The sequence below is a fragment of the Cherax quadricarinatus genome, chromosome 36 (assembly GCF_038502225.1).
Source record: "Cherax quadricarinatus isolate ZL_2023a chromosome 36, ASM3850222v1, whole genome shotgun sequence".
Classification (NCBI taxonomy): Eukaryota; Metazoa; Arthropoda; class Malacostraca; order Decapoda; family Parastacidae; genus Cherax; species Cherax quadricarinatus.
The window spans coordinates 11551771-11569349 of NC_091327.1; the positions used below are offsets into that span (position 1 = coordinate 11551771).

General features: G+C 56.8%; 2 protein-coding genes across 2 annotated transcripts in view; one reads left to right on the forward strand and one right to left on the reverse strand.

The window, feature by feature from the left end:
* The window catches only part of LOC138853646 (pneumococcal serine-rich repeat protein-like), a gene marked incomplete at its 5' end in the record, with an annotated part of 3405 nt that extends 2404 nt beyond the window's left edge, over positions 1-1001 (forward strand). Inside the window, 2 exons of the mRNA XM_070091650.1 lie at positions 1-832; positions 900-1001. The exon at positions 1-832 is cut by the window's left edge and continues 95 nt beyond it. Of these exons, the coding sequence (XP_069947751.1) occupies positions 1-832; positions 900-1001 (934 nt within the window). The remainder of the gene's footprint in view (positions 833-899) is intronic.
* Positions 1-17579, reverse strand: part of Gpa2 (Glycoprotein hormone alpha 2) — a gene marked incomplete in the record, with an annotated part of 845288 nt that overhangs the window by 548455 nt on the left and 279254 nt on the right.

Consider the following 17579-nt stretch of genomic DNA (forward strand, 5'->3'; position numbering starts at 1 on the left):
TTCCGCTGCCACCGCTGCTGCTGCCACCACCGCTGCCGATACCGCTGCTGCTGCTGCCGCTGCTGCTGCTGCTACTGCTCTGCTGCTGCTACCGCTGCTGCTTCTGCTGCCACGCCGCTGCCGCCAAGCGCCACTGCTGCCGATAATTGCTGCTTCGCTGCCGCCGCCGCCACCGCTGCCGTTGCTGCTGTTGATGCCGTTTCGCTGCCGCCGCCGCTGCTGCTACTCGCTCATTGCCGTCTCACCGCCGCTGCTGCCGCTGATGCTGCCGCCGCGATTACGGTGCCGCTGCCACCGCCGCTACCGCCGATGCCGTCTCCGTTACTGGTGCCGGCTGCTGCCGCCACTGCCGCTGCCACCGCCGCCGCCGGCTACCGCTGGTGCCGCTGCCACCGCTGCCGCTGTTGCTCTGCCGCCGCCGTCGCTGCTGCCGTTACCGCTGCCACCGCCACCGCTGCCACTGCCACCGCCACCGCCGCTGCCACCGGCTGCGCCAGTTGCCACCGCCGCTGCTGCCACCGCTGCTGCCGCTGTTGCTGCTACTACCACCGCCGCCGCTGCCGCCGTTGCCACCGCCGCCGCCGCTGCCGCCGCTGCCACCGCCGCTGCCGGCTGCCTGCTGCTGCCACCGCCACCTGCTGCCGCCACCATCCTGCCGCCGGCCGCTCTGGCTGCCGTCGCCGCAGCTGCTGCCGCTGCCACCGCCGCCGCTGGTGCCATTGCCGCAGGTGCCGCTGCACCGCTGGGGCCGCTGCTGCCACACGCCGCCGCTGTTGCTGTTCACTGCCGCTGCTTCACTACGGGCCGCTGCCGCTACCGCCGCTGCTGCCAGGTGGTGCTACAGGCACCACGCCGCCGCTGCCACCGGCTGCCGCTGCTACCGCTTGCCGCCGCCGCAGCCGCCGCCACGATCACCGCCGCCGCTGCTGCTGGTGCCGCTGCCACTGCTGCCGCTGCCTGCTACCGCTGCTGGTACGCTTGCCGGTTCCCGCTACCGCTGATGCTGCTGCTGTTGCTACGCGTTGCTGCTGCCGCTGCCGCTCGTTGCTACTGGCTGCTCTTGTTGCCGCGTGAAAGCCGCAGCTGCCGCCGTTGCCGGGCTGCCACTGCTGCCACCGCTGGCGCTGCTGCCCTGTGCTACACTGCCGCTGCCGCTGCTACTGCTGCCGTCGCTGCTGCTGCTGCTGCTGCTCGCTGCTGGTGCCCTGCCGCTGCTGCCACTTCTGCCGGCGCCGCTGCCGCTTGGGCTGCCGTTGCCACTGCTGCCATTGCCGGCGCCGCACTGGCCGGGCTGCCGGCTGCCGCTGCTGTCTTGCTGCTACCACTGCTGCCGCTGCCGCTGCTGGTGCTACTGCTGCCGCTACCGCTGCCGCTACCGCGGCTTCGCCGGTTGCCGCCGCTGCCGCTGCCGCCACTGCCTGCCGCTGCTGCCACTGCTGCCGTTTCCGCCGCGCACTGGGCACCGCCGCCGTCACCGCCGCCGATACCGCCGCCGCTGCCGCTGCCACTGCCGCCGTTGCCGCTGCCGATGCTGCTTCTGCCGCCGCCGCTGCCGCCGCCGCCGCCACTGCCTGCCGCCGCTGCCACCGCCGCTGCCGCCCCCGATGCCGCTGCTGCCACTGGCTGGTGCTGCTGCCGCTGCCGCTTTCACCACCGATGCTGCCGTTGGGTTGCCACCGCTGCTGCCGCCAATTACCGCTTGCTGCTGCTGACGCCGGTGCTGCTGCCATTAGTCGCCGCCGCTGTTGCTTCCTGGTTGCCGTTGCTGCTGCCGCCGCCGCTGCTACCGCCGCCGCTGCTACTGCGCCGTTGCCGCAGCTGCCGCTGCCGCTAACGCTGCCGCTGCCACCGCCGATACTCAGCCGCCACTGCCACTGCCGCCGGGCTGCCGCCGCTGGTGCTGCAGCTACTGGCTGCTGCTGCTGCTGCGCATCGCTGCTGCCGCCGCTGCCGCTGCTGCCGCCGGTGCTGCCACCGCTGGTGCCGCTGCTGCCACCGCCGCTGGTGCCGCTGCCGCTGTTGCTGTTGCCGCCACCGATGCTGCCGCTGCTGCTACTACTGCTGCCGCTGCCGCTGGTGTTACTGCTGCCGCTACTGCTGCCGCCACCGCCGCCGCTGCCACTGCTGCTCTTGCCACTACTACCGCCACTGTTTGCTGCCGCTGCTGCCGCTGCTGCCACTGCTTCTTGCCACCCTGCCGCTGCTGCTGTTACTGCTGGTGCTACTGCTGCCGCCGCAGCTGCTACCAAGCGCCCTGCTTGCTACCGCTGCTGCTGCCGCCGCTGCCGTTGCCGCCGCTGGTGCTGTTGCCACCGCCGCTGCTGCACTGCTGCGCCGCGCTGCCGGTGCCAGCGGCGCCGCCGCTACTGCTGCTGCTGTTACTACTGCTGTTGCTGCTACTGCTGCCGCCGCTGCTGCTACCGTTGGTGTCTACTGCTACCGATGCTGCTTCACAGCTGCCGCCGCCGCTGCCACTGCCGCCGGCACCGCTGGTGCTGCTACCGATGCTGCTGCTGCTTACCGTTGCTACTGCCGCTGCTGCTACTGCTGCTGCTACTGTTGGTGCTGCTGCTACCCCGTTGCCGCTGCCACCGATGCCGCTCTACCGGCCGCCGCCGCTGCCGTTGCCGGTGCCACTGCCGCCGCTGCTGCCGCTGCTGCCTCCTGCTGCCGCTACTGCCGCCGCCGCCGCCGCCGCTGCCACCGCCGCTGCCGGCCGCTACCGCCGCCGCTGCTGCACCGCTGGTGCTGCTGCTACCGATGCTGCTGCTGCTGCCGCCGCCGCTGCGCTGCCGCCACAGCCGCCGCCGTTGCCATCACGCCGCCGCCAAGTACCGCCGCTACTGCCGCTACCGCCGCCGGGCCGCTACTGCTGCTGGTGCTGCTGCTGCTGCTTGCTGTTACAGCTGCCAGCCGCCACCGCCGCTGCCGCTAATGTTTTGCTGTTGCTGCTGTCGCCGCTGGCGTAGCTGCCGCCACCGCCACCGCCGCTGCTGCTGCCTACCGCTTCGCGCCGCCACTGCCGCCGCTGCCGCCGCCGCTGACTGCCGCTGCCGCTGCTGCCACTGGCTGGCACCGCTTCCGCCGCTGCCAGCCGCCGCTGGTGCTTGGTGCCGTTGCTAGTGCCGCCGCCGCTGCTAGCGCCGCTGCCGCCGCTGCCACTGGTTGCCGCTTTACCGTTGCCACGCGGCTACTGCTGCCGCGAATGCTTGCTGCTGCTGCTGCTGCCAGTTGCTGTTGCCCGTGCAGCCGCTACTGGGCTGGTGCTGCTATTGTCTTGCGCTGCTAATGCTCTGCTGCTGCCGTTGCTGCTGCTGGTGCTGCTGCTGCCACTGCTACCGCTGCCACTGATGCCGCTGCCGCTTCCCGCCACCGTTGCTACTCGTTGCTACCGCCGCCGCCGGCTGCTACCGTCACCGCTACCGCTACCGCCAGCGCCGCTTACCGCCGCTGGTGCCACTGCTGGCCGCTGCCGGTTACCGGCTGCTGCTGCTGCCGCCACTGCCGCTGCTGCTGCTACTGCCGCTGCTGCTGCTGCTACCGCTGGCCGTCGCTGCTGCCACCGGCTGCCGCTGGGTGGCTACAGCCGCTGCAGCCTTCTACCGCTGGTACCGTTGCCGCTGCTGCCACTGCGCCGCCACTGCTGCCACAGCTGCGTCCGTTGCTTGCTGGTGCTACATAGATACCGTTGCTGCTGCTGCCACCGCTACTGCTGCTGCTGCTACTGCTGCTGCTGGCGATGCTGTTGTTGCTGTTTGCTGCTGCTGCTGTTGCTACTGCTGCTGCGCCGCTCCCAAGGTTACTGCTGCTGTTACTGCGGTTGCTGCTGCTGTTGCTGCTAATGCCGCCGCCACTGCTGCTGCTCCTGCTGCTCTGCCGCGCCGCGGCAGCTGCGCCGCCGCCGCTCGCGCCCGCGCTGCACTCGCTCGCCACTAGCTTCATTGACCCCAGCCTTGCGCTGCTGCTGCTGGTTGCACGCTTGCTGCACTGCATCGCTGCGCTGCGATAATGCTTCTGCTGCTGCTGCTACAGCTGCCACTGCTACTGCTACTGCTGCTGCTGCTGGCTGTCACTGCTGCCTGCCGCTACTGCCGCTGGTGCTGCCGCCGCAGCTGCTACCGCTTTCGGTGCCGCTGCCGCTGCCGCTGCCATTGCTGCTAGTGCCGCAGCCGCCACCGCCGCCGCCACCGATGCCAGCCGCCGCAGCCGCACCGCTGCCGCCGCTGCCGCCGGATACCGCTGCCGCCGCTGCTGCTGCCACCGCCGCTGCCACTGCCGCCGCCGCCGCCACCGCCGCTGGTGCTGGTGCCGCTACTGCCACTGCCACTGATGCTCCCGCCGCCGCTGCCGCTACTGTTGCCACTGCTGCTGCTGCTTCTGCCGTGCTACTGCCGCTACCGCTGCTGCTGCTACCGTTGCCGCCGCCACTGCCGCCGCTGCCACCGCCGCCACCGCTGCCACTGCCGCCGCTGCCATTTGTGCCGCTGCCGGTGCTACTGCCGCTGCCGTTGCCGCTGCTCTGCCGCTACTGCCGCCACTGCCGCCGCCGCCACCGCCGCTGGCCGTCTCACCGCCGCCGCTGCCTCCCCACTGCCGCCGCTGCCGCTGCCACCGCCGCCGCTGCCGCTACTGCTGCTGTTGCCGCCGCCGCTGCCACTGCCGCGCCGCTGCTGCGGTGCTGCCGGTGCCGCTTGCGGTGGTGGTGCTGGTGGTGGTGGTGGTGGTGCTGCTGCTGCCGCTGCTTGCGCTGCTGCTACCGCCGCTGGTGCTGGTGGTGTTGCTGCTACCGTTTCTACCGCTGCCGCTGCTACTGCTGTATTGCCGTTACTCTGCTGCTGCTCACTGCCGCTGCCGCTGCTACCGTTACCGCTGCTGCTGTAGCTGCTGCTACTCGCTGCTGCTGCTAATGCCGCTGCTACCGCCGCCGCCGCCGCCGCTTGCGCCGCTGCCACCGCTGCTGGTGTTGGTGCCGCTGCCGCTGCCACTGCCGCTCTGCCGCCGCCGCTGCCGGTGCCTCCGCTGGTGCTGGTGCCACCGCTGGCGCCCTGCTGGTGCCACTGCTTGTGCTGCTGTTGCTGCTGCTGCCGCTGCCGCTGCTGCCACTGGCGCGCTGCTGCTCTGCCGCTGCCACTGCCACTGCTGCTTCATCGCTGCTGCTACTGTTGCTGCTACTGCTGCTGCTGCTGCTACTCACTACTGCTGCTGCTGCTGCTGCTGCTGCCGCTGCCAATGCCACGCTACCGCCGCTACCGCTGCCGCTTCGCTGCCACCACCGCCACTGTTGCCGCTGGTGCCACCGTTACCGCCACCGGCCGCTGCTGCCGCTGCTGGGGTTGCCACTGCTGCCGCCGGCTGCTGCTGCTGCCACCGCCGGCCGGCTGCCGGCCGCTTCGGCCGCCACTGCCAACCGTTGCCGCTACCGGTTGCTGCCACCGCCGCTGCTGCCACCGCTCTGTTGCCGCTGCCGCCGCCAAGGTTGGCGCTGCTGCCGGGCTGCTCGACCGCCGCCGCTGCCGCTGCCGCCGCCAATTTCGCTGCTGCTGGTGCCACTGCTAATGCCACCGCCGCTGCCGTTGCCACTGCCGCTGCCGCTGATGCCACTGCCGCTGCTGCCGCCGCCGCCGCTGCCACTGCCAGCGCTGCCGCTACTCGTTGCTGCCGCTGCCACTGCCATAGCTGCCGTTACCGCTGCCACTGCCACCAGCCGCTTTGCCGCCGCCGTTGCCGCCCTTCCGCTGCTGCCACTGCCTGGCCGCCGCTGCCACCGCCACCGCCGCTGCCGCCGCCGCCACTGCCACTGCGCTGCCGCTGCCACTCACCGCTGCCGGATACTCGCCGCTGCCGCCGCTGCCACTGCCGCTGTTGCCGCCGCTGCTCTGCTGCTCTGCCGCTGCTGCCACTGTTTGCTTGCCGCTGCCACTTCCTGCCGCCGCCGCTAATGCCGCTGCTGCTGCTGCTGCTGCCGCTACTGCCGCCACTGCCGCTACTGCCGCTGCCACTGCCGCCGCTGCCGCTGGCTGCCACCGGTGCCGCTACCGTTGCCGCTGCCACCGCTGGCGCCACCGCCGCTGCCGCTGTTTGCCGCCGCCACCGCCGCCGGTGCCGTTGCCGCTGGTGCCGCTGCTGCTGCCGCCGCTGTTGCTGCTACCGCTGCCGCTGCCGCCGCCGGCGCCGCTGCTGCCGCTGGCGCCGGGTGCTGCTGCTCTGCCGTTGCCACCGCCGCCACTGCTGCCGCTGCCATTGCTGCCGCTGCCGTCGCCACTGCTGCCGCCGCTGCCGCCGCCGCCGCTGCCGCTGCTACTGCCGCCGCAGCAGCCACTGCCGCTCGACCGGGCCGGTGCCGCCGCTACCGCCGCTGCCGCCACTCGCTGCTGGTGCGCCATTTCACTGGCTGCCGCTGCTGCTACTCACCGCTGCTGCCACCGCCGCGACTGGTTCCGCTGCTACCGCTGGTACCGCTACCGCCGCCGCTAGTGCTGCTGCTACTGCTGGTACTGCTGCTGCTGCTGCTGCCGTTGCTACTTCGTGCCGCAGCTCGCTGCTACTGCTGCTGCTGCTGCTGCTGCTGCCGCTACTGCTGCTGCTGTTACTACCGGCTGTCCCGCTACTGCTGCCGAGATGGCGCTGTCGGCCTTGCTGCCGCTGCTACTCGCTGGTGCTGCTGCTGCTGCCGCTGCTGCTGCCGGGGTTACTCCTGCTGCTGGTGCTGCTACTATTGGTGCTGGTTGCCATCAAGGATGCTGCCGCTACCGATGCTGCTGCTTCTGCTGCTGCTGCTGCTGCTGACTGCTGGTGCTGCCACTCGCTGGTGCCACCGTTACGCTGCCGTTGCTGCCGCCGCTGGTGCAGCTACCGCCGCCGCCGCTGTTGCTGCTACTGCCGCCGCTGCCGCTGGTGCCGGTGCTGGTGCTGCTGCCGCTGCCACCGCTGCTGCCAGCCGCTGCTGCCACTGCTGCCGCTGCCGCCACCGCCGCTGCTGCTGCCGCTGCCGCCGCTGCGCCGGGTTGCCACTGCCGGGCCCGCCGCCAGCTGCTGCTGCTGCCACTGCCGCCGCCGCTGCCGCTGCCGCTGTTACTTCACTGCCGCCGCTGCCGCTGACGCCGCTACTGCTGCCGCTGTTGCTGCCGCTGCTGCTACTGCTGCTGCCGCCGCTGTTGCTGCCACCGCTGCCGCTGGTGCTGCTGGCGCCGCAGGCCGCCGCTTACCGCCGCTGCTGCCACCCTGCCGGGCTACTGCCGCTGCCGCTTGCCGCTAGTGCCGCTACCGCTGGCGAACCGCCGCTGCCGCTGTTTCTGCTACCGCTGCCGCTGCCGCTGCTGCTGCTACCACTGGCCGCCGCTCGCTACCGCCGGGCCGCTGCTGCCGCTGCTGCTGTTGCCGCTGCCGCTATGCCGCCGTTACTGCTGGCACTGCTGCTGCCTGCTGCCACTGCTGCCGCTGCTGCTGCTGCCACTACTACTGCTGCTGCTGCTACTGTTGCCACTGCCGCTGCTGCTGTTGCTGCTGCCACTCGCTGCTGTTACTGCTGGTACCCGCCGTTGCTGCTACTGCTGCCGTTGCTGCTGCTACTACTACTACCGCTGCCGCCACCGCTGCCACTGCCGCCGCTGCCGCTGCCACCGCCGCCAGTGCTGCTGCCACCGCTGGTGCGCCGCCGCCGCTGCCACCGCCGCTGCTGCCGCCTGGCTGCCGCCACACCGCCGCCGCTGCCACTGCGCTGGCTGCCGCCGCTGCCGCCCACACCGCCGCTGCTGCCACCGCCGCCGCTGTTACCACCGCTGTTCCACACCGCCGCCGCTGCTGCCGCCCCGCCGCTGGTGCCAGTGCCGGGCGCTGGCTGCCACCGCTGCCAGTGCCGCTGCTGCTGGCGCCACTCTGCCGCTGCTGCCACAACGCTGGCGCTGCTGCCACTGCTTGATACGCCGCCACCGCTGCTTCGCTGGTGCCGCTGCCGCTGGTGCCGCTGGTGCCGCTGGCGCTGGTGCCGCTGCTGCCGCTGCCGCTACTGGCTGCCACGCTGCCGCTGCCACCGCCGCCGCTGCTGCCACCGCCGGCTGCCGCTGCCGCCGCTGCCTGCCGCTGCCGCTGCCACCGCCGCCGCCGCTGCCACCGCTGCTTCACCGCTGGCGCCGCTGCCACTGCCGCCGCTGCCACCGCCGCTGGTGCTGCTACCACTGTTGCCGCCGTTGCCACCGCCGCTGCTGCTACCGCCGCGACTGCCCTGCCAAGCACCGGCTGGCGCTGCCACCGCTGCCGCTAGTGCCGCTGCCACCGCTGGTACTGCTGGTACCGGTTGCCGCTGCCGCTGCTGCCGCCACCGCCGCAGCCGTTGCCACTGCCGCTGCCGGCGCCGCCGCTGCCGCCGCTACCGCCGCTGCTGTTACTACTGCCGTCCCGCTACCGCTGCCGATGGCTGCTTCCTGGCTTCTCTGCTCGGATGCTGCCACCGCTGCGCCGCCGCTTGCGCCGCTGCCGCCGCTGGCGCTACTTCCGGCTGCCGCTGCTGGCGCTGCTACCGCTGGCGCCGCTGCCACCGCTGATGCTGCTGCTACCGATGCTGCTGCTCTGCTGCCGCTGCTGCTGCCACTGCTGGTGCTGCCACCGCTGGTGCTACTGCTGCTGCTGCTGTTGCCGCTGCTGCCGGTGCTGCCACTGCTGCCGCCGCTGTTGCTGCCACTGCTGCCGCCGCCGCTGGTGCTGGTGCTGGTGCTGGTGCTACAAGGTTGCTACTGCTTTGCCACAGCCGCCGCTGCCACTCGCTGCTGGTGCTGGTGCTGCCGCACCGCTGCCAGTTGCCACCGCTGCCGCCGCTGCCACCGCCGCTGGTGCCACTTCGCCGCTGCTGCCGCCGCTGCCGCTGTTGCCATCACCGCCGCTGCGTTACACCGCTGCCACTGCTGCTGGCTGCTGGTGTTGCTGCTGCTGCTGCTACTGCTGCTGCTGCTGCTACTGCTGCTTCTGCTACTGCTACTGTTGCTGCAGCTACTGCTACTGCTGGTGCTGCCTCTGCTGCTGCTGCTGTGGCTGCTGCTACTGCTGCTGCTGCTACTGCTGGTGCTACTGCTGGTGCTTCTGCTACTGCTGGTGGTGCTGCTGCTGCTGCTACTGCTGGTGCTGCTGCTGCTGCTACTGCTGCTGCTACTGCTGCTGCTGCTATTGTTGCTGCTCCTGCTGCTGCTGCTGCTGCTGCTACTGCTGCTGCTACTGCTGCTGCTGCTGCTGCTGCTGCTGCTACTGCTGCTGCTGCTGCTGCTACTGCTGCTGCTAATGCTTCTACTGCTGCTGCTGTGGCTGCTACTGCTGCTGCTGCTGCTGCTGCTACTGCTTCTGCTGCTACTGCTGCTGCTACTGCCAGAAGTGTGTGTGTGTTGTGATGGTGAATATTTCATGCATAACTCGAGAGAAAAAGAAAGTTATTGGGATTATTTCCAGAAACCAAGTAAAAGATGTCGACGTGATATTTCATTAATAATTTATTCTGAGGTAACGCCATCGTCACCTCTCAACGTAACATCTATAAAGTATTCCGGAGAAACACCTTCATCCCCCGGAGTGTTGTGGTCATCCCAGGAGGAGGATCAACAACACAATACACAAAATTTCTTTGTAAGAAGAACATATAGAAAGAGGAGAAAGAATACATTTTGGTTTATCCTAAATCTGTATATCGTATTATAAACTTTTGTGTGTTGTTTTGTTGTAATGTATTATGCATAAATAAAATTTGTAAAAATTATTTTGTGTAATGATTTCGCCTCTTTATTGAATATGAAATGTGAGACCCAAGAGCTGTAATACGACATATGTGAGACCCATGAGTGTTTAGCAACAAAAATTGTGTTATCCAGGGAGTTTAATTTTCACCTCTGTATTCTTGTAATCAATTGTGGGTGGTAAGGCCTACCAGGAGCTATAGGCCCAGGAGATGTAATACAACCTTATGTCGCTTAAATTTGTTCACTACGATTATTGTAAAAATATCCTTAAATCAATATTATTTTAAGACAAAATTTGCTTACATAACATTCAACTCTAGGATAGATACACTTCATTTACTTACATATGAATGGTAAACTTGATCCGAGGAAACGGAGCAAGCTGAAACCCAACCCGACCGTTCTTGGGATAGACCGAGAAAAGGAAAAAATTGAAAAAAAATTGAAAATTTAAAAATTTGGCAGTCCCTGAAAGCTTAATGCAAGGAAATGGAACATGGAGTTGGAGCATATATGGCCTTGAGCCAGGACCTAGAACTCGACCCGACCGCTCTTTGGATAGACTCTAAATTGGAAAAAAATAAAAAAATTAGAAAATTAGAAAAATTTGGCAGCCTCTAAAAAGTGGATCCGAGGAAATGGAATGCTGGTGTTATTGATCCGAGGAGTTGGAGCAGGGATGATAGAGAGGAGATGCCTCTGAGAAAGGAGATCGCTCAGCGCCAGGAGATAACTCGGGAAAAGATCATACAGACACTGTCCGGACTACTGACTATCTTCCCTAGTCAGTAGAGAAGCGTTATTTATCGTTACTATTTCCTACATAAAACTGATGTAAAAAATAACTGGCAGTGACCAGATCGTTATGGCCGACACCACCTGACTGGAGGTCAAGGCCAGTCAGGTCCACAATGAAGAACAAGACAGCACAATACCGCATATAACCCGCACATAGGAGACTGAAACTTACAGTAATACCTCCGTCCTATTTGTACCATTAACTAGTCATGCAGCCGTATGACTAGTTAAGTCATGCAGCGTCGTCATAAGATACGTTTTGCTCGAATTTTTAACCCGGGGGAGGGTTAGCCACCCTGGATAACCCAGAAAAAGTCAGTGCGTCATCGAGGACTGTCTGTCTTATTGCCGCTGGGGTCCTTCAGTCTTGTCCCTCAGGATTCGACCCACAGCAGTCGACTGACTCCCAGGTACCTACTTACTGCTAGGTGAACAAGAACAACAAATATAAGGAAACATCCCCATGCCCATGCCGGGGATTGAACCACGGACACTTAGTGTGTGAGGAGAGAGACATCCACAGGGCAACAATGGTATTTTGCAACCCTCTTATTTTTACGGTTACAGACAGTTGATCCACAACTGCACCATGAATCGTCTTGTGCTGGTCCCCAAGGAAAACACTGAGCTTCCCTGTGTGGTATGGCCGCTTACCAGGACTCAAGAAAAGCAGCAATATCAAGATGCATTTTGTAGATAGGTTTACTGCTTAGTTAAGTCAGCTTGCTTCCAAGTATAAAAGATCTCTTGGAGCCTAGATCAGAGTAATAGTGATGGTTTTGCATGACCCATTAAGTAGTGCGAGACATGTTACTGGCAATGAAGCGTGAGGCTAGGGGATAGCTAGAGTAAATAACGCTGCTGTGATGTCCTGCTCGTTATAGAGCTTAGTTTTCTGTGGCGCAAAGTGCCGAACTCTGAGCACTTCCTTTTTGTATGGCATTGAACACTAAGCTCTGAGCTTCTTGAGTTTTAGTAGTCACAGTTAAGAGTTGTAATCTGCTTATTCCCGTTACCAATGGTAGTCTGTTCACCACTGCACAAAACGGTCCTATGATCACCTCGGCTCTTAAAACATTTCAGATATTTCACGTTACACTCATTTCCAGTATGATTGATATGCATTGATGACAAAACCTTTACTGCTGTGAGTACATGGTTGGAGTTTCCTGGATGTCTTATTCTTGTTATCCTTGTCGACAGCTTGATAAGCGTCCACGAGACTATAGTCGTCAGTTAGCGTCTTACTGATAGGAGAAGCTTTCATAGGGAAAACTTTGAGTTGAGATTAATTAGGCAGAAGTTTAGTCTCACAAACGTGTGCTTACATGCAAGACACATTCTGTTTCAGACCCTGGTTAATTTCTTCACAGGTAAAAAGGCGCTTCTCAATTTTCAGATTAAAAAATTCATTTGTCTTAGAGGGCAGTTTCCTCTAAATGAATGGACTGAACGCCAGTCATTACCTCTAACGCTCCGATAAGAGGTCTTGACGTGTTTCCAAGTAATTTATACTCTTGCTTAATATTTGTAATACTTTCCATTTGTCCAGATTAAAAACTCTTCGACCACTGCGTCAGCCTTTTCATCAGCCTGTCAGGTAACTGTTGTCCAGAGCAGTTCGAACGTCTGCAAATTATGCAAGCAATGGGAAGGTGAGGCCAGCTCAGGTATCCTATATGTAGGTTTGGCAGTAATCTGATCCTTATCACAATGATTAGTCTCCGAGACTTCTACAGTATGCTTGAAATTGGCACCAGTTATGACGAGTGCTTTGATAAGATTTTAAGTTGATACCTTTACTGACATCCTTTAGTTGAGGACTCAACTAAAGTGTGTCAATAAGAGATTTAAAACTATTACGGAACTCTTCACAGCTCTTTCCATTATATGTTGACAACATCAGTTGGGGCTGACTCAGCAGCAGCTGAGTTGCTTGATTATTGCCCGGTGGATCCTGCGTTGCGTTAATTATAGCATTTGTAATAAATGTAACATTATGTCAGGTAAAAGGACGCATGTGCAGCTATTGTGGCAACGTTTCGCTCTCTAGGGGCTTCTCCAGTAGGTAGACAACGCTCCTGGAGAACGAAACGTTACCACAATAAAATGTTACATTAGTTGCACGTGTGTCCTTTTACCTAACAAATTAGAGCATTTTCCTGTCCAACAAGCGTTAAATACAAGATCTTGTCTTTCACCAAACTGGTCCTGAGCTTAGGTCTTAAGCCTCTTTAAATGTGGTATTATCCTTGAGGTCAAGCAGTTGCTGTTCCAGGTATTCATAAGCGGCTATGTAAGCCTGTTGACTGATTTCCTTTAATCCAATAATAACTTCTAATTCTAAGAAATCCACTGGAATTTCCTTGATCAACACTTCACAGACATTAACTGACCTGGTGACCTGACCTTGTTTCGTAGAGAGAGCGCCACTACTGTTATCCAATGAAACCCTAACTGTACTGTTTATCCGGTACAGCGACTTATCACTTCTGTATGGAGACTGAACAAATAGTGTTATTGACAGCTTACGTTACGACTGTAATATAAATCTCGTGATGAATGGTTTTGAAAGCCGACAAGTTGAAAAATTGAGACACTTATGCAACATATGGGAATCTTTATTGAAGAAACGTTTCGCCACACAGTGGCTTCATCAGTCCAATACAAAGCAGGGAGGTATAAGAAGATGAGGAGTGTGAGGTAATCAGTCCCTCAGCCTGGAGTCGATGTGATCAGCCCATCAATCTTGTCTCAATTCTTCAGTATGAATCTCGATCAATGCAGCTGAGACAGATTGTTGCTTGATCACCACTACTCCAGCTGAAGCCTTAAATAACACATGACCCGTACTCCAGAACTGCACAGGTACAGACAATAAAAAAAACATACGTCTGTAACAGTACACGAGTCACAAGCTGCCTACACCTTAAGCTCATAATAACCCACTGCTGAATTCAGTAAAAGCAAAACCAAAAACGAATGCTGCTTCAGTCTTGTAGCCTGGGCTGAACTCGTACTTTGTTTACAAACAACCAGAGACCGCGGTGTTAGTTGTCTGCTGGGTGAGTAGCAGCCACATTGCCCATTCTACTGGCGCACCCCACAGGACAGTTGCAGGGCATTCTTAACGATTTCAAATAGCCATCATCTTGAACCATATACTAAGCTAATTGGTGCTTAGTATATGGTTCATGCTAGTAACATGCTAGTTTCACTGTGTACAAAACGTCCTACGACAGTTTCGTGCTTGATTAAGGATTATTAATGAACGATCAATGCCTCGTGGCCTGGCTGACAAAGCTCTCGCCTCACACGCGGAGGGCCCGGGTTCAGTTCCAGGCGGGGTGAAACATTTCGACGTGTTTCCTTACACCTATTGTCCTGTTCACCTAGCAGCATATAGGTACCTGGGTGTTAGTCGACTGGTGTGTGTCGCATCCTGGGGGACATGATCGAAGACTCCAATGGAAATAAGACAGTCCTCGATGACGCACTGCCTTTCTTAGGTTATCTTGGGTGGCTAACCCTATAGGGTTAAAAATCAGAACGAATTCTTATTTTTATCTTAATGCTTACTAGTGACTACGCTAGAGATAACTAGTCGCTGGTTCTATCTTAGGTCTCTTTATATCTCTACGTTCTGAAGGATCAGAGGCGTGGAAAAAGACTCTGACACTAGCTTATTAACAATTATGTCATTCAAAATCCACCCTTAACGCCAGCCATCAATATCTAAGCTTATGGTAGTGAACAGACCTTCCCGGCTGGGCTGTGTCAGATTGTATATAGATGCACGCTTAATATAAATATGCAACACTTACCACTAAGTGTAAACTGCTGTATACTACACTGATGTATACTGACATGACTAGCACAAGGCCCAGGCTAACAGCTCCCTCCTCAGACAATTCAGCAAATACCTGAATCAGGTTTACTACAATTACACAATTTTCTAACACTGCTGAGATTATTGCTGACTAATCTGGAGTGCTTCAATGAAAGGGAGCTTACATGTATAGTGAGCGGTCCTCCAAGGTTCCTCGCTGAAGCTTATGGTGGCGAAATTTTTCAGTCTTAATAGTCTTTGAGCAGGATTAATACCGCGTCTGACTGAATGAGCCACTGCACCAAAACATTATGGTTTAAAGTCTTGTGGTTGAATAAGTTCCTGGATTATCGCACACATTTGTTGCACTGTGTGGCATACGTCTCACTTAAAGACCTGAAACTCGATTGCCTCAGTGCCCAAGATTCAAACCCTTTGTGGGCCTGCTTTGGGAACAATGTCACCAACTTGAGGCCTACAGTTGATGTATTTTATACTCCTTACGAATATATGCCTAGTCAAACTTAACTGTCTCAAACACAAGCATAGATGTTTAACTTTACTAGTAGTTTACAATGAATTAACTTACCATTATGGCCTAATGAAGAGGCATAGCAATGCCGCTGTGCCTTCAGAACATGACAAAATGACAAATCCCCCATTCCTTTTATTAACGTTTTTAACTCTGGCTTCTAGTTTTGTCTAGAACGGAGAAACACTATACACATTTGTTAAGTCATATGTTTATCATGATTGTGTTGCATCCATCAGTATCATAAGTCTACGTTGTTGAATTATCATTTTAACCATGCGTGTCACCACTCGTCGGCGTTGATGAAGACAAATAACTGAAGCTTTGCATTCAAAGATATCTGCAGAAAAATGTTAAAAATATATATTAACATAAAGAGTAGTGTATGCCTAATAAGAAATATCAGAAGTAGTCTACAGATTTATATCTACTGTTCTCCGTTACTGTCAATTGAACTGATAAGTTTAAAAATGTGTTGCTTTAATGCAGTGTGCTAAGACACACTTCAGGTCAAAATCTCAGTGCTCTACTTTTTCATACGAAGACATACGTAAATTGTGGTGTTAAGGGTATTATTCTGTCTTTTGGTTGATATTCTCTCAGACCACAGAATCTGATAGGTAAGCCAGCGATCCCTCTGCTTTGCCTCGTGAAAGGACTAATGGCTACCCTACTTCAGGCCCCCTGTCTCGCTGGACCCCCGTTACAATGCTGGAATTACTGAGTGGGGATTATTGACAAAGACCCGTGTCAGGTGATGACCCTGTTGAGTGGACCGATAAATCATGTTTGTTTTTTTCTATCCTTGGAGAAAACAAAAGACTGGCTCGAGTGAGGTCGGCTACCCGCCAAGGATCAAACATTTACAAGGTGGAACTGAACATTCATATTCAAATGTATTAAATTAATGAATTATTTAACAAGATTGGTGGAAGGAAAAATTTAAATATTCATTAACCTCAAACAGCTCTTTTCATTCCATGAAAGAAACAAAAGTTGTGTGCTAGAGTAATGACGATTGAGAGCTCGTTGCTGCTGCCACTTGGCTACCACTTGCTGTATCCACCCTCTGGATGATAGGGGCTACTTTATAGTACACCCCATAGCCATTCAAGAGCATAAGGACACAGAAAAGATCTTGGAAGTAGACCCTAAAAGGACTAACTAGCACATTTGATGAAACATTTGCAAGTTTTTATAACCACGGTGAAAAAATAGTGAAATTCCAAGAGCTTTCGTGATTTCTCATATTATCAAGGAATAGTAAAAAATAATAGGAGAACAGAAGACTGAGATTTCACTTTACATATGACCTCACACGTGACTCGTCCCACCGAGTGTGGGAGTGTAGTGCAGGTCTGGCCAGGTCACAGGGTATGTAAAAAAAAATTGAGTAGCTTAAACTCCTCACAAATTTTATATGTTATAAACCAATCTACTTTACATAACCCTGAACGAATACTCATATTGAAATCAGTACTATTTTTAATGAAATTTGATTCAATTCTAGTTCTTTCAACCATGAACCTGCCTGACACAACATTCTCGACCTTTCGAAAATCAGTAGAGCCCTAAATTATTGTCCAATTCTAATGCTATATTTCATTGATGTTGTTCCCTTAAGGGAGGTTCCTTAATGCTGATGAGGGGCTCTTTAGTTTAGGAATTGGAACTGTGCTCCAGTTCCCTGAATTAAGTATGAATGCCTTCCATCCCTTACCCTCACAGGCGTTATATAATCCTTACGGGTTTAGCGCTCCCCACAATAATAATAATAATAATAAACATATTTGTTGTGGGGTCCACCTATGATGCAAATTATGGGACCCATAACTTCGGAGAAGTGGATAAAAAGGCTTCCAGGAAGAATATTTGGATTTCTTCCTGAAGCCATTTAAATATTCCACTTCCCCTACCACCTCATCTTTTCATTTTTATACTAGTAGGTATATTTTATTACATAATGTTGTACACAAGGTTTTAAAATAATACGTTGCTGTTACAAAGATGACATATACAATACATGAGGTCTGAGGGATATATTTCATGTGCATATTATTACGTGTTTATTACAGATTACAATGCGAAAATCTCTTCCAGCTTCTCAGAGCTGGGGCCCGTATCCAGCATACAACAGGCATAGCCCCTCTGAATCGCAGCACTGAGTCGCTGGAATACAAAACTAACTGCCCTGGGATCCCTAGTCTTAATTCAAGGCTTTTTTTCAGTTTGACCATAATAAACTTTATTCCATTTTTACAAGAAATCTTATAAACAGGGCCATCAGTATTTTTGGGAAAATTCTTAATAATTTTTTTTTTACTGTATCAAGATTTATAAATACAACTTTGATTTTTAAAATAGTAAAGAAGAGAAAGTATATCAAGAAGGTTCTCATGGTAAGGTAGAAACACCATATTCTTGGTTGAATATGTTTCTTTGTCCTTTTCTGAATTGTAATTGATGATATTTCTCTCTCTCTCTCTCTCTCTCTCTCTCTCTTGCTGCATGAGCTGCCACTCATGCAGCAATGGACTACACCAGGGACCTACCAGAAGACAAAGCCGTTGTCAAACTAGACTTTAGAAATGCTTTTAACATGGCGAAAAGAGATGTGGTCTTGCCAGCTGTTCAGGATCGGTTCCCTAGTCTTTTTCCCTTCATTTCAGCTGGCTAGAGCAAACCCTCAATTCTTTTGTTTGGC